Here is a 25,586-nt window from a genome sequence, read left to right on the forward strand (position 1 = left end):
TCACTAGAAAATATTTCCTAACTCCTTTCTGTATATATATATTCTTTGGCTGTATGATTGGGGGTCAATCGGAGTGTTGATGCTATAGAATTATTTTCATATATCAACTCGCTAGTCTGGCCACGCAATCGCAAACTGTTTATTGACCGATGAAGAACCAGTAGAAAACCAGTGGCGTACACGGGTATATTTTGAGGTTGCCCGGGAGTCTTCAAGATGTGTGTGTTACTGTTAGCGCGAGTGCCGAAAGGTCTTTTTTAGAATTGTAGTTTAACATAAGAAGATTGATAGATCATTGATGCTATGCAATAGCAAACGGGTTGAATAAGAACGTCTATGTAAATTGTAATTAGACAGCAGTATGTCATTGATATTAATTTGTATTGATATTAACTTTTGTCAAACTCATCCAGAAAATCCTGGATACGCGCCCGATAATCTCATGCTAATAGGACATAATCAGGTAACACAGTAAATTGAACAAAATGGCGTAAATTCTAAAGTACCATTCTAAAGCAAATTCTTTTGTTGAGCACAACCTTTTTGCTTCCGTATTCTTACATATGTATCGCAGTTTGATACTGCTCGACATTGTGTCATGTATTAGCACGTTCCGAAAACTTCTTCTTGCAGTCCTGTATTTTTAATGAATCCTCCATTAAGCCCGGTTCACAGTCGCTGACGCTGGTGTGAACGTTCTTGTCAGCGTCCAGGACGCTCGCAGGACGCTGTGCCAGCGTCGTACTGTGGACCGGGCTTGAATGGTCCAGCGCCAGCGTCTTCGCTGACGCTCGTATGAGCGTCCTTGTCAACGTCCTGGACGCTCACAAAACGCTGTGCCAGCGTCGTTCTGTGAACCGGGCTTTAGAGCCACAAAATCGCCTTTTGCCATGTAGCAACATCACCAGGTGGAATAGAGAGACGATCAGCCAACAAAGTGGACCTACTGTCTAACACTTGAAAACACAATGGGTTGATATCCATGTGACTTGTTGCTAGCAGGAGGCGTTCTTGTCAAGCTGTAGACAACTCAAAACCACCAATTCTGTGTGATATTCAACACCGACAGTGATCAAATCACTTCTGACACTTGTTTGAGTAAATGGGACTGACCAGCAATCATACAACAAGCCACATAAATTACGTCTGGTTCGGCGTTCAAAAGATAAATTACCGAAACTCTCAGGGCAAGCCCTAAGGTGATCTACCTTGCTACCACATCCCAAACATTATTTAGATTAAGTAATATTTAAAGTGCTATTCAAATGTGCAAATTCAATTATTAATAGTCATGTATGCAAAGACGTTCAGTGCACTAAAAAAATAAAGTAAAATTTTGTAATTATTTAAATTATTATTAAAGTCATACACGCACATTGTAAATGTGTTTTAGAACAAGTTAGTATGTCTTTTGTTGATGGCGAAACTGCCAAGCCTAATTATATTCTTTGCTGCTATAAATTAATCATAACGTATTGGAGGAAAAGAGAGAAACTCCTAACGAAAGTTTAGTGGATGCTTCTAAGCATACCGCGAAGACGAAAATGCAAATAACGGAAAAAAGAAAAAACAAGACATTAGAAGCTACTAGAGAACACATGCAGAAAGAAAAGTAGTTATAACTATATGTTAATGGAACAATGGTATCTAGCCTAATTAATGTATGTATTTTCGCAGTGTAAACGTTAAGGACTCTTTCAATAGTAACAGAATAAATGTATGTATGTATGCATGTATGTATACATTGATTGAACAGTCGCTGCCGATATCGGTAGACGTCACATTGTGTATATATTAAACACAACTAGTATAGAACATTTTAGATGCCACTATCACTACCATCTCGTCTAGATCCCACTGCAACCACTGTTATACTACATGCAATATACTTAGAAAAACATGGATCAATTCAGAGGCATATTACACCCAAGCAATCGTAACCGTATTACAATTTAATGTCCATATAGACGAATTTTAGGGAGAGTTGTGCTCCCCAGGTTCTTCCATAGTTACGCCGGCCGTTGGTGACGAATTATTGTCTCATCTCACATGCATAGTGATGATAATAATCCTCGAGCGTTGCACTTCTAGACTACCATCGTGCCTGTCAACTCAAAGAAATTTTCGTCTTTTAGCATTAACGAAAATCTTAAAGACTGTGTTATCAGCAATAATTGCAAGTATCAAGACCTATTTCTGAAGCTATGATTTTTCTGTCGTGCAATGCGGCGTCGCACTCTTTACATTCATACGAAAGGCGGATTCAGAGGAGATGTCCAAGGGGTCAGGACTCTCACCTCCAGAAACCAGTTATTACCAGATCCACAATAAATCTGTAATTGCGCTTATACAAACAGCAGCAGAACTATGATTAAACAGTTGTCACTATGCGAACATCCTTTTGCAGCGAGCTAGCTGTTGCCTTGATTTTTGTCCTCCGAATCACTACTACTACTCTCTACTCTGAAAAATGATTCCAATGTTGTGCACTCTAAAGCGTTGACGTCTGGATAATCTTATAGTTAATGATTACCGTTAGCAGTTCATATCACTAATCAGTTATAATGTGGGTCAAACAGAATTGATTTATTGTGACATTAGTCGTGACACATAACACTGATTGCAAAAATTTCTGTTGAAGACGACACTAAAACAACTAAGACGACCCCTAGCTAAAGCAAAGGACTAAACACCATGTACAAGAGAGACGCTCGATGGCCGACTTCTTGCTAGTAGCTACCAAACAAAGAGAGGTGGACCCTTATGCTGGCATCACGTTCGTCTATTGGTCGGTAATGACGCTACTTCTCGTCTATTGGTCGGAAAAGCTTCATTTGCATCTGCGTTAATCGAGTATAAATACGGTCGTTCGGTCGAACGCCTACTATACCTTTAGCCCTGATATCCGGGACTCTGGTAATTACCTTAGGGCTAGCCCTGAGACTTTTGCTAATTTATCTTGAGAACGCTAACCAGCCATAATTTATGTGATTTCAAGGGCGGCGGAGCACTCCAGAACATGGTACGCCAAAACAAAGTGAGTGGCCCGGCACTATTTGTATCATGTGACATGATAATGTATAGTACAGTACTGTTTGCATGTAAGTACTTATACACAGACACACACACACACACACACACACACACACACACACACACACACACACACACACACACACACACACACACACACACACACACACACATTGCATACGTTCGTTCTGCGATACACAATTCTAGTCTAAAGGCTATTTATTGTTAGCCACTACACATACAGCATTTTAGAATATTATTCAAGTGACTAAAATTTGCCAAGAACACGGAAGCGGTCTTGACTACGTAAAGCAAAATTCTCGCATGGCTCTGTCGTTCTTTTCTTATGTATATGAAGTAACAGCAAGTGTTTCTCTTGTTCCATTGTTGTTTAAAGATACGACTTGATCCGTCTGAGAGAAGAAAATGACCTTTCACTTGTGGCTGACGTAGCAGGCATTACTAATAGCAAGCGCAATAGTTTGCAGAGTCCTAGAAACAACTCTTCGTACCGCTTGGTCGTTTACCATCTTCGTCGTAAAATCAATTTCTTGCAAAGCATTCTTAATCATTCCTAACATTGATATCTCTATGTGCAAATAATCTTGGAGTCATCCCCAAAATGGTTATGAATTTCTTGAATAGTGTCAAGATGGATGTGCTGGCCTATTTCGCCTACTATACTTTGTCCGCAATTTCAAAGTACTGCCTGCGATAGAACTCTTTGCGTGTTGGATCGCGAAAGGTGTTCTCCATTGTTTTGTCATATCTTCTTGGTGCTCGATCTCCTTCAGCGCGGAAGAATGGGGTCGCCAACTCTCACTTGATTAGCTTTCGCCATTAGGTCATCTCACATTTGTTCAAAATGATCGTCATTTCTTTTCTCTTTCAAAGTAGACACAGTAACAGCCGCGTAGGTTCGAGCTTCTAACACACAAATGGTTTTTCTTTGCAAGACCTTGCTTAATTAGTACATGAATGGGTGAGAAAATGTGTTCAGCTATCATTATACCAAATAGGAATTGAAACGTGTCCATTGACGATAGTACACTTCTTGCTGGTGCTGTGACATCGATCTCGCCGCTGTATTCTTCTTTCATGGTCATTCGACTAAAATCGCAATTGACAATACAGGCTGTTAGCGACTGTGCACGCAGCGAGTAGGACAGACAGGCTTGCCGCTTGACACCAGGAGTTCCTGCAGCAAGTTTCGCCTAACACCTAATACATGACCAAACTTCTTCGCCGTACCACTTCAAAAATTGGTACGGCGCTCGCCGTAATGCCGTACCGGCTCCGCCGCCCCTGGATTTATTGTATCAGTGATTACTCAGATCGCTGCATGGTCAGTCCTCTTCACTCAAATTGGCGTCAGAAGTGACTTGATTGATGTCGGTGTTGCAAACCACGAAGAGTTTGTAGTTTTGAGTGATTGTAGACAGCTTTAGAAGAAAGGCAACAATTGACATGGATATCAAGCGATATACAGTAAGTCAGTTTGTTAGTCGCCTCTCTATTCCTCTTAGGTCATAATTTTGCTACACAGCAAAAAGGCGATTTTGAGGCAGAAGAAAGTTTCGGAACGTGCTAAATGCGACAATGTCGATCAGTATCAAAATGGAGTACATATGTAAGAATACGGAAGTAAATGAGTGCTGTACAACAAAAGGCAATTGTATAAAGAATTGACTATTTTGTTTAATTAATTTACTGTGTTATGTGATTATGTCGTATTAGCCAGACGCGTACCCAAGATTTTCTGGGTGGGTTTTCAAAAGTTAATATCAACAACACAAATAAATATCATTTACGTACTCTTGATGAATTACCATTTCCACTTGTGTCCTAATTCAAGACTGTTGATGTTAAATTAAAATTCTAAAAAGAATCCTTCAGCATTTGCGCTAACAGTTACTCGCGCTAACAGTAGAGGTGACACACACATCTTTGAGGTTTCTGGGCAACCTCAAAGCATACCTGGGTACGCCAATAGCTTTCTACTGGTTATTCATCGGTCAATAAACAGTTTGCTATTGCGTTGCTAGACTAGTACGGTGGTATATGACAATAATTATATAGTATCAAAGTCAACAGTCCGATTGGCACCCAATCGTACAGCCAAAGAATTATATACAGGATCGAAAATGTTTTCTAGTGAGATTACGTGTAAGCGGCCATTATTTATTACGCGAGAGAACGTTAGACTGTTGAATTGAATTCGTCTAATGCCGTACACGTATACTACGCTATGCCAGTAGATTTCAACAATGTCAATAACATGATAAACTTTATGCTAATCTAACATCAACTTGCAATACAATCAATTGCATCGTTTGATTATTCTGTAGTTTTGCAATAGCAAGAATAAGGAATCTGCTGATGCTCTATTTGATAAATATTATTAGTCGATGTGTTGAATGGTAGTGATAGCGTCATCGTAATTGGCTTCCAATCTCCGTACACTGCCTTTCCCTTGATGTACTTAATACATCTGGCTATTGGACGGCTTTTATACTCGTTTGATCCACATTTTCCGCAGTCGACCATCTGTATTTCCGATGGAATTCTGTTAGGATTATAGTCGCACATGGTCGGATATATTCCTTCATAACAATCGTTGACGTGGACAATACCGGTGTCGACACCTCTCTTCTTTCGTACGACATCGTCGCTCGTAGCGTTATCGACGTCTCGACGATAGCGACTCTCTCCACAAAAATCGGAATAAGAATTGCTTCCCGGTTTGGCAGGACTGACGAGTCGAGTGGTAGGATCTGTCTTCATCCACACGACATTGTCTTATTGTTCATCGTCAGAACGACTACAAGAAGCTGCAGAAGACTTGATTGATGTGGCAACGAGATAAAGAATAGACAGAACGACTGCTGTTGTTTGCATGGTTTTTGCTAGAAAAATATAAATAATTGAATATTGCAGTCACCTGTCTGAGACAAAAAGAAAATTGACTGCACTTCTGCACATACCTTGATTAGAGCGGCTATAGAACTCTCTTGCTTTAGCGTCTGACCTTTTCAGGTGACTCTTGCTGTTGTGACAATCATGCAAAGCGTCTGCTACATTTATAGAAGATAGTCTGTTAAGAAGGTCATCTTTGGGATTTGCCAACTTGCAGGAAATTCTAAAGCTAATTACAGTTCGTGTCTTCTTTGTTAGAACGTCATGTGATGTCATACCTTTGTCAGTGCATGAAACAATTTGTTAAGGAAATATCTATCTCCGTCCGCATTCTTGATTCTTTTACGATACACTACGACAATACATAATTTTGCGGGAAAACAAATTCTTATAGGATAAATTAATAAATATATATTACAAGTTACGCACACTAAAGATAATACCACGCATAATTGATTACTGTTACTAAAATTGCAAGTAATTGTAATGTTTCTTCAAGCAATTTCATCTGGGAATTTTTAGTTCTTCTTGTCTATTCAAACAAAATTATTTGCAGCTATTTATAGTTATTCATAACACTGATCGCATGATAACGATTGTTTAAATTTTAAACAAGAATTAGCTTTTGTGATTTATAATGTATTAGTAAAGTTAACTTATTGTATGGCGTTGTATTGAGTTGTCAGTTCTCTTGCTGTTCGCGTAACTCTACCCGTTGGCATAATATATAAAGGAATACTTTCAAAGTTAAGAGTTAACTTTTCTACTACTTACTTTGAAACGATTGAAGGCATTATAGACGATATAATCAACAGACAATCTATAGACAGACGATAAAAGAGATTACAAGGATGAGGACATTGTCTGACTGCGGTATAACTCTGCGGAGAACGTTTGCAGGTTTCTCTAGACCCTTTGATTGACAATTGTTGATGAAAGGAGCATAAGGTTCTTTACTAGAATCGATCAACTTAATTGTATTTTCATTTTGATCGCTTGTTTTTGTTATAGTAAAACGTGTAGACGCCTTGACGTTCCACAAGCTTACCATACAATAAATTAAGTGTCAATAATTTGTTTTTGACCAAAACTACTGTAAATGGGGTCAACAAGTCAGTATTCGGAACTTCATGCCAATAGCGTTGTAGTCAGCTTGAATGCTAATTGTCGTATAGGGTAACGTCAACTGAGCATGTAAGCATGTATTGCTTGCAGTCATATTTGCCCTTGTGCTGTCTTCGTATTTACCAACTACTATTACACAAACACTGTTTATCGATAAGTTCCTCCCTCATCTGTGTCACTCTGTGTATTTGGTGACCTCTACAACGTTTCTTTCCTATTTATGAGTAATAATAACTTGATGTCTCCAGAACATACTACCTTGTCGATTTCGGATTCAACCCACGTATCAATTAAATACCGTAAATAATAGAGAAACAAGTATTTCCTGTTTATCTTCTCGTCAGAATGATGGCAATAATACATATACTAAATTGCTAATACTAGCTAGTTACACAAATCTACCATTCTCTCATACATCTCATAATCAAGTGAAAACAACCGTATTTCATTTGATGCTTAGTATTTGCAATCAGTTGACTTTCTTTTGTATCGAAACTTGTGGAAACAAATGGTGAAAACTGATAGTGACGGAAACCATTGCAGTCTAAATTGCAACAGGAGGTCGCAGTTATAATTTATGTCTTTACTTGTTTCTAGGCAGAAACTGTCAAATTCTTGGCTCTAAATGCCATCGCATGCAGGAAACAACTTGAGAATGTTGACTGAATTACAAGTAGTCATTGAAACAATGGCAAGAGACATCTTCGCCATGCTATTGTACTATACTATATAATACTTATATACTTGGAAACAAAAATGAACTTCTTTACTAACTTTTCTTTAATTTCGACAATGGTTTGCACAATCATATTGTTTATAATTCAAACTACATGATAATTGTGATTTTAAAATTCACTATTTTCTGTACACCTTTATGTTGTTCATTAGCTGTAACGTCAAAGCGTCTACTTTTCTAAAAGAAAAAGTAGAACAAGGATTATAAAACAAGATGATAAAATCGACTATTGGACCACACTACGATATGAAGATGTAGGCACCTGCATTTGAATGTCTTCTAGTACGTATTGTATATACATATTCCTTTTGAAATTGAAATTGGACACGAACAGTCAGTATTCAACTCGACGGACTGCTCAACATGTTTGTGCCGCAACGAGTATCTATATGCAAGTAAGACTAGTAAACAGAAACAACTTTCACTCGTACGTAATGGAACGATTTGGCGTCGTTAATTAACTTCACTCTTGGTAGACTGTACAAGTTAATGGTTACTTTGTCTTTAAGAAAAAGATGCTTTGTGTCTTCATCGCACAAGCGTTTCTAAATCCTCCTTTCGTCACCGATTGTCAATCAGAGCGTCAATAGAGAAACCTATACGACCGTTGTCCTGCAACTGTGTGAAAACAGAGAGAGCAGTGAAGATTAGCTCTTCCTGCTCTACTCGAGAAGGGCATCTCTAGACAATCTTAATTTTTGTCTGTAAATTTTTTGTTCACAAGCGGTAATTAAATGGCTTTGCGTGGCACGTTAAATCAATTTTGTGCAAATTGTGCGAGAGGTAAACCTCAACCTGCAAAAATTTGCATACGAATTATAGCAACAGCTAACGTTAACAAAGACAGAGACGTAACTGTTAACTCAAAGCGATAGTATAGACCAAAATAATTATATCGCTGTTTAGAATTTAAGCAATATTGTTTATGCAATCAGTGTTATGTGTCACGACTAACGTCACAATAAATCAATTCTGTTTGACTCACATTATAACTGATTAGTGATATTGACTGATAACGGTAATCATTAATGCATGGTATTGTCCGCAGTGTTTCGTGATATATAACCTAAATTTTTCTATTCCTTTTCTTACTAGAATGTTTTTGCTGCGATCTAAGTCATGGCAGGCTATTGTTAAGTGATTAAGATTTGAGAACGCGAACGGAGAAGGACATTTTCTAGACATAACTTCATGCGCAGTTGCAAGAGACATCACATGTTCTTCTAACAGACAATCCTAGCAAAGAAGAGAGGATCAAATTAACGTTAGAATTTCCTACAAGTTTGAAAATCCCAAAGATTCCCTCCTTAACTTTACCTAACAGACGATCTTCTATAAATGTAGCAGACATTCTGCCAGATTGTCACAACAGCAGGAGTCACCTGAACAGGTCAGACGTTAAGCAAAAAAGTTCAATAGCTGATCTAATCAAGGTATGTGCAGAAGTGGAGTCAAGTTGCTCTTTGTCTCAGACAGGTGACTGTAAGATTCAATTATTTATGTTTTGCTAACTAAAACCATGCAAGCAACAGCAGTCGTGTTGTCTATTCTTTATCTCGTTGCCACACCAATCAAGTCTTCTGCAGCTTCTTGTAGTCGTTCTGACAATGAACAACAAGACAATGTCGTGTGGATGAAGACAGATCCTACCACTCGACTCGTCAGTCCTGCCAAACCGGGAAGCAATTCTTATTCCGATTTTTGTGGAGAGAGTCGCTATCGTCGAGACGTCGATAACGCTACGAGCGACGATGTCGTACGAAAGAAGAGAAGTGTCGACACCGGTATTGTCCACGTCAACGATTGTTATGAAGGAATATATCCGACCATGTGCGACTATAATCCTAACAGAATTCCATCGGAAATACAGATGGTCGACTGCGGAAAATGTGGATCAAACGAGAATAGGAGCCGTCCACTAGCCAGATGTATTAAGTACATCAAGGGAAAGGCAGTGTACGGAGACTGGAAGCCAATCATGATGACCATATCACTACCATTTAACACATCGACAAATAATATTTATCAACTGCAGCATCAGCAGATCTCTTATGCTTGCTATTGCAAAACTACAGAATAATGGGAACGATGCATTTTGATTGTATTGCAAGTTGCTGCTAGCTTAGAATGGATTTTATTGTGTCATTGACGTTGCTCGATTCTACGAGCTTATAGGGTAGTATACGTGTACGGCATTAGACGATTTTAAATTCAACAGTGTAACGTTTCGTCTTATAAAACCGTAATAATTGCTGCTTACAAGTAGAAAATATTTCCTAACTACTCCCTGTATACACATTCTTTGGCTGTATGATTGGGGCCAAACGGACTGTTGATGCTATTTAATTATTGTCATATATATCAACTCGCTAGTCTGGCAAGGTAATAGCAAACTGTTTATTAACCGATGAATAACCAGTAGGAAAACTAGTGGCGTATCCAAGTATGTTTTCTGCATCGCTGCCAATTTTTCAGAACAGGATATAATTTGTTCTAAAACATACTTTGTACAGTATACGTGTATGACTTTAATAATAATTTAAATAATTCTAAACTTTACTTTACATTGTAAGTGCACTAAAATTATCTGCATGCATGATTCTTGGTAATTTAAATTTGCACGTTTATATAGCATATTTAAATATTATTTAATCTAAATAATATTTAGAATGCGTTGCCAAGATAACTTACCTTACGGCTTGTCCTGAGACTTTCGGTAATCATTAACCAGCCATAATTTATGTGGTTTGTTGTATGATTGCTGGTCAGTCCCCTTTACTCAAACAAGAGTCAGAAGTAACTTGATCGATGTCGGTGTTGTAAAGCACGCAGAATTGGTGGTTTTGAGTGATTGTAGACAGCTTGACAAGGACGCCTCGTGCTAGCAGCAAGTCGCGTGGATATCAACCCATTGTGTTTTCGAGTATTAAACAGAATGTCCATTTTGTTAGCTAATCGTCTCTCTATTCCACCTGGTGATTCTGCTACATGGCAAAATGGGGTCTAAGGGAGGATTCTTTAAAAAATATAGGACTGTAAGAAGAAGTTTCGGAACGTGCTAATACATGACACAATTTTGAGCAGTATCAAACTGTACATATGTAAGAATACGGAAGCAAATAAGTGATGCACGAAATTGCACTGAAGAATTTATGCCACTTTGTTTAATTTACAGTGTTACGTTGTTATGTCATATTAGCATGAGATTATCGGGCACGTATCCAGAATTTTCTTGTTGGAGTTGTCAAAAGTTAATATCAACAACACATTAACCTCTTACATACGCGTCCTAATTCAAGTTGTTTGCTATTGCATAGCATCAAATGATCTATCAATCTTCTTGTGTTAAACTACAATTCTAAAAGGATCCTGCGCTAACAGTAAAGATGACGGACACATGTTGGAGGTTTCCGTGCAACCATGCAGTATATATCATAGCTGAATAGACTCGGGCAGATTCGATTATTAATTGTTAGTTAATTATTATAACGTTGTATTAATTTATGTTGTTGCATGAGTATACCGTTCTGAGAATTTATCATGAAGCATATCTCGTTTACATGCATTTGTACTCCGTTCTGAAAAATTAGCAGCCGGACAGAATTGTCATAAAGTATTTCGTTCAAAGTTATATCCCGTTTAATTTTACCCTGTTATAAGAAATATGCAAGGATTGGGTATTACTGTTAGCTCTCAGTTTTCAAAGTCTTTGGAGTATCTAGATATATACCTAACCTGTCAGTTTGAAACTCGTTAGTCTGACGTGTGTTTGACTTAGAAAGAAGATAGAAACTATACGCTGTAGTCTGCAACTTTACGCATGCAATCGGTGATTCCTGGTTGTCGCAATGCATTCAAATGTCTAAGAGAGCTAAAGCAAAGTAATTAACACAAATTCCGGCGTGCACACTCCATGCATTTGCTTGGTGAACTCTCGGATAATCTCTGACTCCGCCCTCGACGCTAAACTTTTCTTTTTGGCACTATCTCAGAGCAAACTTAAGATAAAAACGTACGAGAAGGTTTTCCAAATAACGTCAGTAGGTGTAGGTTTCGTTTTACCGCTTTGTTTAGTAAACTCTGATATTTGCCTAGGCGAAAGTAAAACTTGCTCTAGCATTACTGACTCACCTTCAATGGATGGCGAAAAGCACACAACGGCGATGGTTCGGCTGTAGAATGAAGGCACGTTGTGTCACGTGATTATGTGCGGTGACGCACGTCTCTGTGTGTTCGCATCACGCAAGCCCTTTTGTACTGTAGTATGGCGTAGAAAGGAAAGTGCGAAAGACCAAGCGATTGCAAGTCGTTTAGTTAGAAAGATCCATACACGTATACGAACGACTGAGTCGCTGGTAAATTGTTCTCTTTCACTGTCAGAGTCGCCTGAAGCGTCTAGACCTGTGTGCTGGCCTCGGAAAGCAAGACCAAAACAATGCGCCGCAAAACACGGGTCCGCTCCCCAAGGTACGTTTAACGTCTACTGCGCGTGCGTCAATCGGTAAAGGGCTCTTTGTAGTGCGCATGTCCGGTTGTGGTTTTAGTTGGTGTTGTGTTCTAGACAATGTACTAACACAATTCTCTAGACACGATACAGTAGTCAAATCTATCAATCCAGTACACTATCTAAGAGAAGAGTGACATAACAGATACTTCTATCGATACAGAACTTTCTAGGTAGTTTGAAGACAGTAAACCGCAACAACAAACGGCAATAATTAACTTGAGCTTGTATTGTTCTACTCCAGCCTACAAGGCGCATGTTTTAAATAAACTTTTCTTTTTCTGACATCTTGCCATTGATAGTGTAAAGTTTGCTGACGCTCTAGCTCACAAGTGATGCTTCATGATAAGATCATCATCTATTCTATTGCCTTTTCAGCCAAAAACCTAAGGTATATATTCTAGAATAGTTCTCCTAGACTAACGAAATTCTGCTTCTAATTGACGTCAATTTAATATTTACTACAGTGTTAGCCGTAACGAAATGGTTTCTGCTAAAGAGTGAGTGAGTAGCACCAGTTACAGCTCCACAGCTATTTGCACCATTAGAAACAACGAGTTACATGGCGTCTCTAGACTAAGCTGCGCGACCGCCTTAGGCGTCTACTATTTTTTGAGCTCTAAGTCTCACAAAACTGTTGTACAGGACAACACACCGGATGTGTTCTTCTCGCTTGCGAATCTGGACTAGAACCGTATACATACCACCTGCAGCCATACGATTGTAGCTTGAAGTTCTGCGTGTGTACATGCAGTGGATGCAAGAAGAATTAACTTAATTAATGTGCAGTTAGTGTTTGCAGATACGATGGATATATAGTATGGCAATCATCGGATGCTAAATCCACCCTTCCATTACAATGTGGGGTGTAAGTACAGTATTATGTATGGCGTATAGTGATAGCCGTGTGCGTTCATGAAGGTAGAAGACTTTAATTAATAAAGTTGCCAGTTTCTTCACCTTATAATCTAGCGGCGATGACTGTTGACTTCCATGCAAAAAGTGGCAGAAACTTCCACATGCAGCTCCCATGACGAGTTCTGTCAAACAGTAATGAACAAGCCCGGAGACCTCGATGCATGCAGGTCGGCTCTAGGCAATGTCACATGACACTTTCTAATTACAAGTACAAAAGCATAGGAAAATTGCAAACATTAATTAGGAGATCAAAATGTATTAATACTTGTACGTTCCGTATGTCTTTAATAGTAAAACCGAATTCAACAAGCCAACGTACAAACTAACGTGCCCTGACTAAAGCCTGGCAGAAACAACTGCATAGTAAAACAATTAAATCATTTGCTTCAACAAACAGCTGTGATAGATTGTTTGACTCCATAGAAGAAACAAGGTTATTCTAAAATTAAATATGATTATGATGGAGCTGCCGATATTCATGCATGTTCAGTCGCCTCCGTGGAGGAGTTGGTAAAAATGATTAATTATTAAATAACTGTTCTATGCATTGACTGGGTAAAAGTATGCATCGGATGAGAAAGTCTTTCATGCAAACTTCCTGCTAACCAACTGACATCTCATGCAGGCTAGACATCAAACTCTCGACAAACTTTTCCTGCAAACGCGTAATCTTATTTCATAGTTACAGACACTACTTATGAAATTGCATTAACATATTTATCGTATCTTCGATCTAGTAGATCTAGAAGTTCGTAGCTAGCATCTCACGAATTACTGTTGTTCGAGTCGAGGTGCTGTCCACGAGAATTTTGGCGGCCAAGTCTCCTTCGGCCCTGTCTGTGTTATTACCCGAGTCCCAGATATCCGGGCTGATGGTATAGTAGTCGTTTAGCGACAACCGTACGACCGTTCGTACCGTACGACCGTATTTATACTCGATTAGCGCAGATGCAAATGAAGCTAGTCCGACAAATAGACCAGAAGTGATGTCATTACCAACCAATAGACGATCATGATGTCATCCTATGGTTCCCACCTCTCTTTGTTTGGTAGCTGTTAACGACAATTCGGCCATCAGGCGTCCATCCTGTACATGCTGTTTAGTCCTTTGCTTTACGTAAGGGTTTAGCACATAGAAACAACGTCTAGCCTACATTTACACGTGCATGTTTTCCCACCAACAAAAATTGAGAAGCACTACAGTGATAAACCCTCGGCTGGTGTACATGCACACCACATGCTGAGATATGTGTAGGTGTACGTACGGCAGCTAAAGACTAGAAAGCACAAACGCTCATAAATTTGACACCGTTGAAAATCCCCTCACGTGGTGGTTACGCCTACCCTATTTACACAGCTATCACCGTCTAACTGTAATCATTTAGGCCCAAAGCTAAATAGACACAGGTTGTCGCAATGAGGTGACCCCCGAGCCGCCAGAGCCAAAACAAAAAAATAATGTGGGAAAACATGCACGTGCAAATGTAGATTAGACGTCTCTGCTCTCTTTGACTTTGGATAGCGTAACAATAATTAGCCACGCACACCGAAAATCCAAGCTGTCAGACTGCAGAACCACTCAATGCAGAAACACTGGGGAACAAGCCAAATGTCACAGGCCATCTTCGCCTTACGTGCTGGAGTAACGTGCGCGTTCACTGGTTGTTGGTAGGAAAACAGGCACGTTACAAATGTAGATTAAGCGTCGTTTCTACCTTATCTAGAGCAAAGGACTAAGCACCATGTACAGGACGGCGCCCGATGGCTGAATTCTATGAGCACAGCTACCAAACAAAGAGAGGTGGACGCTTATGATGACATCACGTTAGATACCACTTCTCGTCTATTGGTCAGAATAGTTTCATTTGCATCTGCGCTAATTGAGTATAAATACGGTCGTACGGTCGCACGTCGGACGACTACTATACCCTTAGCCTGGATATCTGGGCCTCGAGTAACCAGGCGTCTAGAGAGCGAGGTACTGGATTCAGGTGCCATGCGGTAGGTGTAGCTGTACCTGACTTGTAACATTTTGCTTGTTCCAGTGTTTTTGCATAATGGTTCTGCAGTCTGAGAGCTTGAATTTTCGGTGGGCGTGGCTGAGTGGCCGCGGTGTTGTTGCAAAATTAGTGTCGTCTTCAACAAAAATTTGACGATCCACGGGAATTTGCGAAGGGGAACGTGCATTGTTCATGACAGCGCATCTGTTTGTCGGACGAAGCAACTGATCTGTAGCTACGCAAGTCTGGAGACGCTTTGTATAGCTTATTAACGAATGCATTGGAAACCTTACATATATAGCAGAGACGAGTGGGTTGGGCTGAAACCTCAGTATGCAAACCTTATCATGTGACGAGATATGTGATTACATACACCGGCCGAGGGTTTAGCACTGTAATGCGCCCTGCTTCTCTATTCATTACAATCGTCGCTGCATTATCAGCCTAAAACTTAAGTGTATCACACTACAATATAGACAAGATGACAATCAATTTAAAGAACATATAGATAATCACTCGTAGCAAAGACTAGGAAATCCACCAATATTGATAATTAATTCACCTCATTTGTTGATTACAGTCAAGGCTCATTTCTGTCGCAGTGTATCCACTCACTCTACAAACACTGCAATTAGAGGATAACTAACTTCGTTCAACACTTTGATAACTAGTAGGTTAATGCATGGTAACAAGCTACCCATAATCTAATAACTCAAAACAGACGGTCGATGGACTGCATGGAAGACAAAAGCAAGTAAAACAAAACTACAAGTTTACGTCAATCACGAATAATTGTGTTGCCTGTTCGAACATTAAAAATGAGGCAGCCGAATCAGGACAAAAATAATAGCAATTGACTACAGTCCAGCAGCACAACAGTCGGTGTATACAATTGAATAGCTTACTTGATTTACGTTTAATAGAGAAATACAATAAATATCGCCTGCAATAGTATGAACCGCTTAGTACTAACTTCACAGTTATCAGTACAGTCTAGGTAATGGCGACTCAACGGTGAGCTGGAGGTTATACAATTAATGGTCGTCATTTTAAGTCCTATACTCAATTAATTAGGTGTATCATGTACTGACGTAAGTTTTGAAGTTACACGAACTTATTATAAGATTACTGACAAGGTTCATGAAAAGTAGTGTACACGTAAAGTAGTACGGCAGCATTTGAAATTGCTTGAAGGTAGTGCAGACAACGCCTGTAAGGTTGAGCAAATTTTGACACTGGCGTTGCCACTGTACCCACCCTAATAAGCCAGACTACTATATATATATATATATATATATATATATATATATATATATATATATATATATCAGCGTTACCAAACCGTTGAAGATTCCCACAGTCTTGGGGCAATATTCTACGGCACTCTAATCCACAAGACAAACAAAACCGTAACATGCAGAAAGTGGTGTATGCGTGTGTGGGTTCAATATCATATAGCGCTGCCAGTAGCGAAACAACGAAAGAGTGTACAAGAAGTAGTTTCACACATCGTGACGTCTACTGATCCACATGAAAACTCACACTTGTAATGATTTCAGTTGTTTCTCAAATGTCATAATCTCGAAGTCTACACTGTACTTGATTATCTGCAGCTGCACAAGATTCCTTGGCGCGACAAATTACCATCATTCATTATGAGAGACTGTAACTTTCTATAATTATAAATTCAAAGACTAAACTTCGATTTAGAATGTCGATCCTTATATACCTATCCCAGATGCTGATCACAACGTGCATCTCTACTTAGACCAAACCAGCTACTGCTTCATGCATGCTACTGAAGTGTGATCTAAAACATTGAACTGTCTGTACTCAAACATGCTTGCAAAGGCAGTGCAATTAATATTAACATGTAGCTAAACAAATCATATCCGCCTAAGGCCAAAACTAATGTTAGGGAAACCGTCAGCTTGAAAAAGACGCCTACTTACGTAAGACAATGCCGCCACAGTCTATATAACTCCACAATCTACTATACAGTACTTGTAGTAGCATAATCCTCTCTTCCTCAAAGCAGCTCAAAAATCTCCGTCCTAACACAACAATCAGTTAGTCACATAACAAGCTGAGAAGTATTCCATAGCCATAGTCGAACAAGCAATAACGTCTTGCGCAAACTATACTACTACTAAATTTAGGTCCTTCAGGTTTTGTTGGAGTATTGTGTCTTTCACAGCTTCGAAAACAAATCTGATGTTCTCTGTGTCTGTAGCACACGTAAAGTGTGGGTATATAGCCTTTTCCTTGTGCGGATTCAGCTCAGCAAACATGTCCAGAATGAATTGTTTAGCTTTATCGGCATCCCCTTTAGGACCTAGAATTTCAAATCACATGTTAAAAACAATAAATTTCAAAAAACAAATACAAAAAGTCAGCAGACAAACACGAGTTACAATCCTTTTGCCAAAGCAATCCTTTGAATCTAAATATTCTATATGCAACTCAATGTTGATTATCAGAAAACAAAAACTAGTGGCGTAGGAAGATGTTCACGAGCGGGAGGGAGGGGGGGGGGCTACTGTGGATGTCATGAGTAAGCAAAAACTACCTTGCTTGCCAGACCGTAAACAGATTTGCACAAGTCAGTAGCACAGAAAATTTCAATTCCTACAGTGAGTGAGGGGCTGAAGTACCCTATCCCCATTCCCCAGTTCCTACCTCGGTGAAAACAGAATGACATTCATAATAGAAGAAGACTAGTAAACCCTAACCCTAGAATTAACGTCATATGTGCACATTAACTACTATTTCTTCCTTAACTACACCAATCCACAGTTCCAGTCTTCAGGTTACTCGAGCCAGACAAACTGTCTACAAAGAGCTAGCAGGTGACAGTATCAGTTACAAACAGTAAAGTGCCCAGGCAAACGAGTTTGCTGCCCACACATGGAAAAGCACACATGTCAGAGTACACAATCATGTACACACGCACGCGCGCGCACACACACACACACACACACACACACACACACACACACACACACACACACACACACACACACACACACACACACACACACACACACACACACACACACACACACACACACACACACACACACACAGAGTAGAGTGAGTGGTCGACACTACCAAAACTCATTTATGGCTTTGCTTGTGTCTCCAAAGACCAATGCGTGCTGTGCAGGAGTGTCCACAAACATCGCATGTGAAGTTGCCACTCTTAGAGATCGTATTTCGTTCCTGCCTTTTTTGTTAGAGTGTTTTCAAACGCTGGTCTTCAAAATGATCTAAAGATTTTTTGCAGTAAGATATCCACAGAGATCTGTCTGACGCATAGCTTTCCCAGTTGAATATACCAATATTACAAGATTTCAAGTTGGATTTCAAAGTGTCTTTAAAGCGCAATTTCTGACCACCTGCTGTTCTAGAACCTTCCTTCAGCTGACCATAAAACACTGCCCTTGGGATTCTATCATCCTTCATTCGAACAAGACGGCCGGGAGTGTCATGACTTTTGCGCCACAAGTCAAGAACTGTTAATGTGCCAGAAGTCAAGAACTGTTGTTCTAAATTTAGCTTGCACGTGCACACTACAGATTCACAGTTTTGACAAGTACATGTGATTAGCATGCACGTACACACCACCTATTTAAGACAATTCGCGATAGTAGTTAGTAGTTGAGTCATTAGATTCCGTTCAGGTCTACCTATCTATATTGCAGTAATTTCGAGACTGTTAGACACTTAGCTGTCGAGTCATCAGTTTTGTTTCTCTCAGAGAATTATTAGATTCACCTTTTGTTTGCGTTATTTGCAGACAACACCATCAAAGTTGAGCTTGTAGTAGTAGAGCCTCAATTCCAGGCATGTTGCATTTCTTCAGAACCTCGGTATTAGGTATCATGTCTTGCCTTTTTATTTTATGTTTCCAATTTGCGAAGACATCGCATGTGAAATTGGTCAAGCTGTTTAATGTGTCTTCTATATCATGTCCAAGTCTCACAACCATAAAGTAAAGTGGTGATCACAACAGCACTGTAAACTTTGACCCTAGTGGCTGTGGTTATGCCATGTTCATTCCAAAGGCGTTCAGTCAGGTTGCCAAAGGCAGCACCAGCTCTACTCAGACGCATTAAAATATCATCATCGACAACAATATTTTGAGACAGAGTACTTACTAAATAAGAAAACTTGTCAACTGATGTCAAAAGAGTGTCATACACTTCTACAACAGGAGGTGTGTAAGAAGACCCAGGTTTTGGTTGGTACAAGACTTCGGACTTCTTGAGACTTACAGTGAGCCCAAAATGTCGTGCACTGTTTGAAAAACAATCCATGATGAATGGAATATCCTCTATGGTGTGCGTAACAAGGGCACAATCATCTGCAAAGAGCAGGTCATGTATGAGTATGTCACTGACTTTAGTTTTGCACTGAAGCAACGAAGATTTAAAATGTTCCCATCAGAGCACGTTTGAAGGTCAGCTTTATCGCAATCCTTGAAGGCAACATGTAACATGACAAAGAAAAAGATGTTAAATAACAAAGGTGCAAGAACGCATCCTTGTTTAATGCCATTTGTGACTGCAAAGGACTTGGAAGAAGCTCCACTGTCACTGACGCTAGCTGACATATCGTCGTGAAATGATCTTATGATATTGACTAGATTGCACAGACAGCCTATTTTACCGAGTAGTCTCCACAAGAGATTTCTGTTGACAAAATCAAATGCTTTTGTCAGATCTACAAAAACTATGTAGAGATCTCTACGATGTTCACGACATTTTTCTTGAAGTTGTCTAGCAGTAAAGACCATGTCAGTAGTTCCTCGACCTGAACGAAAACCACGCTGAGTCTCTGGCAATATATTGTCAGAGACATGTTCGGTAATCTATTCAAAATAATTCAAGCCATGATTTTCCCAGCACTAGATAGAAGTGAAATGCCACGATGATTGTAACAAATTGAGCGGTCTCACTTACGTTTGTACAAATGGATTATGGTACCATCTTTGAAGTCTTTGGGAACCGCTTCATGTTGCCAAATAACACTGTAGAGTTGAGTTAGTTTTTCTACCAAAATTTTACCACTATGTTTAAATATTTCAGCAGGAAGGCCATCCAACCCACATGCCTTACCATATGACATTTGTTGAATTGCATCAGAAACCTCATCTACATGAGGAGACGTCGCTAAATGATTCACATTCCAGCTGTGGAATGTCATCTAAAACCGTATCATCAACAACAGAAGAACGATTTAGTACTAGATTGAAGTGATCAGCCCAATACTGAAGAATGACCTCGTGTTTAGTAAGCAGAGTTGAGCCATCATGAGAGAAAATAGGTGTTGTACTCCTAGACTGTGAACCAAGAACTGATTTTAAACCAGGGTAAAGTCGCTTCATGTCATGTTCGTCGGCTGCTGCTTGCAGATCTTCTGCTTTCTTCATCCACCAGTTTTCTTTCAGTGAACGTAATTTAGCTTGCATACTCTGACGCAAGCTGGTATAAGCTATTTTCTTAGCAGTCAAAGATTTATCCCTGATCCACCCAAGGTGTGCTTCCCTCATGCTGTCAAAGAGAGGCTGAATTGCAGGTTCATTCATGTCAAACCAATCCTGATGTTTGCATTTGGTATGACCTAAACCGTCAGATGCACATTGAAAGGTCTTTGTTTTCATATCGATCCAAAAACAGTCAATGTCAGATGATTCTGTCATATCAGCCAACGAATACTCTATTCGATCTTGAAACTGACATCTAATGTCTTTGATGAACAGTTGTTTAACACACAACTTTTTAGTAGGCATCAAGCGTTGCCGATGTTGCTTAGGCTTGATGACAAGAGCTGTGATGCACCTCACAAGCCGATGATCTGAGCAACTACTAGAACCCCTCATCACTCGAGTTTGTCTGACATCACACAGATCATGTTGTCGCACAATGACGTAGTCCAGAAGATGCCACGTGAACGTGGATGCATCCATGTTGTCTAAAATTCGTTAGATCGTTGAAAGATGGTGTTTGTTATAACTAGATTGTACTGAGTACAAGTACTGAGAAACAGTGTCCCATTGGAATTTTCCCTTCCTACACCATGAGGACCAATTACCTTACACCATGATGTATAGTCCCGACAAACGCAAACATTAAAATCTCCAAGACGGAAAAGTTTATGTCTTCTTGGCACTGAGTCAATAACATTTGTTAATTTGTCAATAACAGTGTCACACACACACACACACACACACACACACACACACACACACACACACACACACACACACACACGTATGCACACACAGACTCTGAATTCTACCACACCCACTAACGGTTTATTACTGCAGCACAAAGCTCATCTACCAGTCTCACTCACTGGCATAACAAATATTAAGCTGTAAGAAGATGATGACAGTTGTTTTCCCATCCATGCTTAGATCCATGTGCTTGTTATTTGCTCATACTAAAACTGTTACAAAATAATTATTTCCGGAAACAAAACTCACTTATTGCAGTAAATGGCCTAGCTACTGCAACCATTTAAATGTTGCACAGCAGTAAATCTTTTAACCTTGTGCTCAGTTGCAGAAACTCTCTATTTTATGTTATCTGGAAACTCCACAAATTGATCTAATCAATATGCATTTGAAACATTTTTCAGATCATAGTATTAAATAGAAATGTACGCATGAGTTATCTACATGTTTTACAACTGCCTCGCAAGACTGCAATCAGCGGTTTTCCTGTAATTATAGTGATGCCAAATGAAATACCCTGGAACTTGCTTGCGATATTGGTCAATATCACAGGTTACTGTCCACCTAGCAGCACGGTTTGATCTACTGTGAAGAATGGATCAATCACAAAAGGTTTCCCTCTCACATTGCCACATATCCATACCTAGCCTGCCCAATAGACTATGGCCATGTTTCCACTAGCTCAAAGTTAAACTAGTTTAGCCTATACAAGTTAATAAACCAAGAAAGCGACTGTTTCCACCAGGACTCGCGCATCCTGGATATGTGAGGTATCAGGACAAGTCTGCTTTGCAATGGTGCAGTATGCCTAAATGAAGCTTGCTGTGCACATTACGCTGCTCTCTAGCAATAGACTGACGTCACTGAAACTCCAAATTTAGCAACTACGTGTAAGTACGCAGTACATGCAATCACTGCTGATTTCTCTCTTTTCATTGATGAAGCTTCCATTTTCAAGGCAATCCCATATCAACAAAATAATAGTAAATGCCATCAAAACGACATTGTCAACTGCTATCTTCAAGCACGTGTGTTACCATCACGTGACAGTTAAATCTACTACAAAACGAGTTTAGAAAAGTGCTTCAGGTTTAGAATATAACTGGTTTAGTGCAGATAGAAACAAGTCAATCCTTAATCCAGTTTAACTTAATTAAACCACTCGATAAACTGGTTCAAGCACTAGTGGAAATGCACCTTATCATTACATAGTTGTGTGTCACACCTGCCCTGTGTGATCAAGATATAATTAACAATCTAAAGGCTTCCTTTATTGTCATGTGGTTTATAAATTGACAGCTACTATTAATTAGGCTGCTGGATCACGAGTATGCATATGCACATATGTGACTTTATAACCTTATTCATATGCAAACTCGAAAAAGACTTTTTTCAACTTCAGCCAACCGACAAATTGGAGAGAAAACCAACAAAACCTGTATACACTGTAGTCAGGCAATTATATGTACAACAACAATTACCTGCCTGCATGCTGTCTATACCTTATAATAAAGAGTGCATTCTGGCTCAATCTCTACTCCACGATTAGCAAAAAAGGTAGATTTATTATTCTAGAAAAAAGGAGAGTGCTTTATGTAGGTTTCTCATATCTTCTTTTGACGTAGCGAGTTCAATCGTGTAGTTTCATAACTGATGTTGCGTGTCATCCTGTACCTTGCAGTGGATGCACGAGGTGAGCTAAAGTTGATTTCACTTTTGCAAATTCTAATTATGTATGAGTATATATAATTATGACTTAGCCACCTTAATGTGCAAGCACCAACAGCATTTCAGCAAGTTAGAATTCATTGTATGGAGGAACTTAGAACTATGTCAAGAACCTGAATTGCCAAAACACTCCACGAGAGTGTCTCTCATAAGAAGATAGCAAGCACTGCTCAAGTCATAGCTGCCCATGCCAATGACAACCATTCTACAAGATCTGCACTTGCTAAACACAGAAAGGCTGCTACATACCATACTAGCAAGATCACAACAACCGTGCTGGCTGATCACAGCATTGCTGATTCTGATATCTAATTCCTAAAAATAACTGACAACAGTATTGAACTCTTGTTTACCTATATGTAGGTCCATGAATTCATTCCCTCCAGCTAATGAATTCATTCCCTCCAGCTAATGAATGCATTCCACTGATTGATTTCAAGAATTTTGCACCAAATTTTGGTACAGAAAGACATGTTGTTGCTACAAGCCAGGATGTGTAATGCTAGTTGAAGCATGTGTTGTAAGAAATCGAAATACTATGCCAATTGTACAAGTTCACACATTGTTTTGAAAAGAAAAAAAAGATACCTCAAAAAGGCCCTGTCAATGCTTAGAGAAGTGAGCTCATTTTGCAAAAAAGGAATATGCAGGTCCAAGTGCCTCTACAAAACTTGCTGAAGGAGCCAGGATTAACATGCTATTCCTCAAATGGCACACGACGACTACCTACCACAATCTCAACTCACATTTGTGATAATCTAAAATCCAGCAGAACTAACATTTCATACAAACTAAAATGTCTCCATAACTTAACTTCACCTTGACATATTGTCAGTCAAATCACATGCTACTGTTACATACTAAATTAATAGTAAGCAATATCGATCAGCAGTCTTATCTGTATGACTGTAACAGACCACTTACCTTTGTACTCTGGAAAATAATCCGATAAATGAGATGTCTTAATTTTTTCCTCCAACAAGTCAATCTTATTGAGAAAAAGAATAATGGAACTCTTCTGAAACCAAGGATAAGTGATGATAGTTTGAAAGAGAGCTTTGCTTTCTTCCATACGATTCTATATATAAGAAACAACACATATAAATGGTTGCAACCCAAAATGTGCTGACAATTGAGCTATTTAGAAATGTGCAATGCTGCTTCCTGATTTCCATATAGCTGAGTTACCACATTGTGCCAGCATATAAAATTGTCAGAGTAGCATCCCACTGCCATAAGTGCCCTACAGAATCCTGTAAGGATTTGGGTGAAATTCTGCTGGAATGAAAGTGGAATTCAGAGATACTGCGTGAATTCGTAAGAACTATGAATTTACAACAAACTCAGTGAGGTGGAATTCAGTTACGGCGGACTTGGCGAGGTGAAATTCACCCAAATTCATGTGGAAAAGTATTGCGTAGAATAGAAAATTATTTTCTACCACCTGTTCACTATTTCGAGTCTCGGGTACTTTCTTAACGTTGCAGTTTCCAGGTTTGCAGCAATTTGTAGATTTAACGTACTCTAGACATATACTCTAGATCCAGGTTCGTACATGGATCTGTAACGCCCTAGATTTTTCTTGAATTGGTATCAATCATCTCCATTGCTCGTTATGTTTTTCAAATGCCAAGAGACTAAGCAAAATAGCACAGACTTGTTTCCTACTCAGACAGTGTAAATGCATAATTTATTGCATGAAATCTAAATACTGAATGAAAAACTATGGGCCGACAATCCGTAATACATTCACGCTTTAGATGGAGTTAGTGTCGGCTTGTTCTATCTTTGTGTCACCTTTTCTCTACGCTTTGGTTATGCCAAACAGAAACAGCGTCATGCAGTTTTGCTCATTGTCTTTCCACATCTTTGGAGAAAGCACTTCATCTTTTCTGTGATACTCAAACCATCTTCACCACCATGTCAAACCAGAAAGAGTCAACTTGAAAGACCGACAGAAAGATTTCATATGACAAAGGTATAAGATTGCTCCAACTTGCATGTGCATAAAATACAAAGTACACTAACTGATTAGCCAGCACGTGTTTGATGCCTTATGGATGGTCATGCATTTTAGCTAGTTACACGGCTTTCTTGTTTATAGCTAGCTTTTTTATTGTAGGAACAGTGAAGTCATGCAGGTAGGTAAATTGCTTTATTTGGGTATATTCAGTTCTGTTATTATGTACCTTGAAGTGTTTCTGATTACAATTTAATTTGTGTAGGTGTACCATTTGAGATGCTCATGCACTATGTTACTGATAAGATGGTGAGCAGGCTGGTATTTGAATGGTTGTCCCGGCCTGGATTGCTTGTTTCCCAAAAACTGCAGAGCTAGGGGGTGCATAGCAGAATCTTGACAAGGGAAAAAGAATGCACTGAGAA

The 25,586-nt window shown here is 39.3% G+C and overlaps 1 protein-coding gene across 1 annotated transcript; it reads right to left on the bottom strand.

The window, feature by feature from the left end:
- Window positions 1–17,208: 17,208 nt before the first annotated feature.
- LOC134187840 (guanine nucleotide-binding protein G(q) subunit alpha-like) lies at window positions 17,209–24,320 on the bottom strand. Its single transcript, XM_062656004.1, has 2 exons — window positions 24,126–24,320; window positions 17,209–17,567 (listed from the first exon to the last, which is right to left on the bottom strand). The coding sequence occupies exons 1-2, from the start codon at window positions 24,271–24,273 to the stop codon at window positions 17,371–17,373; spliced, it is 345 nt and encodes a 114-aa protein (XP_062511988.1). The 5' UTR covers window positions 24,274–24,320; the 3' UTR covers window positions 17,209–17,370.
- Between the last annotated feature and the right edge of the window lie 1,266 nt (window positions 24,321–25,586).

This window comes from Corticium candelabrum, chromosome 12 (assembly GCF_963422355.1).
Source record: "Corticium candelabrum chromosome 12, ooCorCand1.1, whole genome shotgun sequence".
Lineage (NCBI taxonomy): Eukaryota > Metazoa > Porifera > Homoscleromorpha > Homosclerophorida > Plakinidae > Corticium > Corticium candelabrum.

What these genes read in the sequence shown, in the direction of transcription:
- LOC134187840 (XM_062656004.1), bottom strand. Translation starts at nt 24,273, where the DNA reads ATGGAAGAAAGCAAAGCTCTCTTTCAAACTATCATCACTTATCCTTGG. An exon ending in TTATTTTCCAGAGTACAAAG is followed by an intron (nt 17,568 to 24,125) that starts GTAAGTGGTCTG and finishes TTGAAATTCTAG; the next exon opens with GTCCTAAAGGGGATGCCGAT.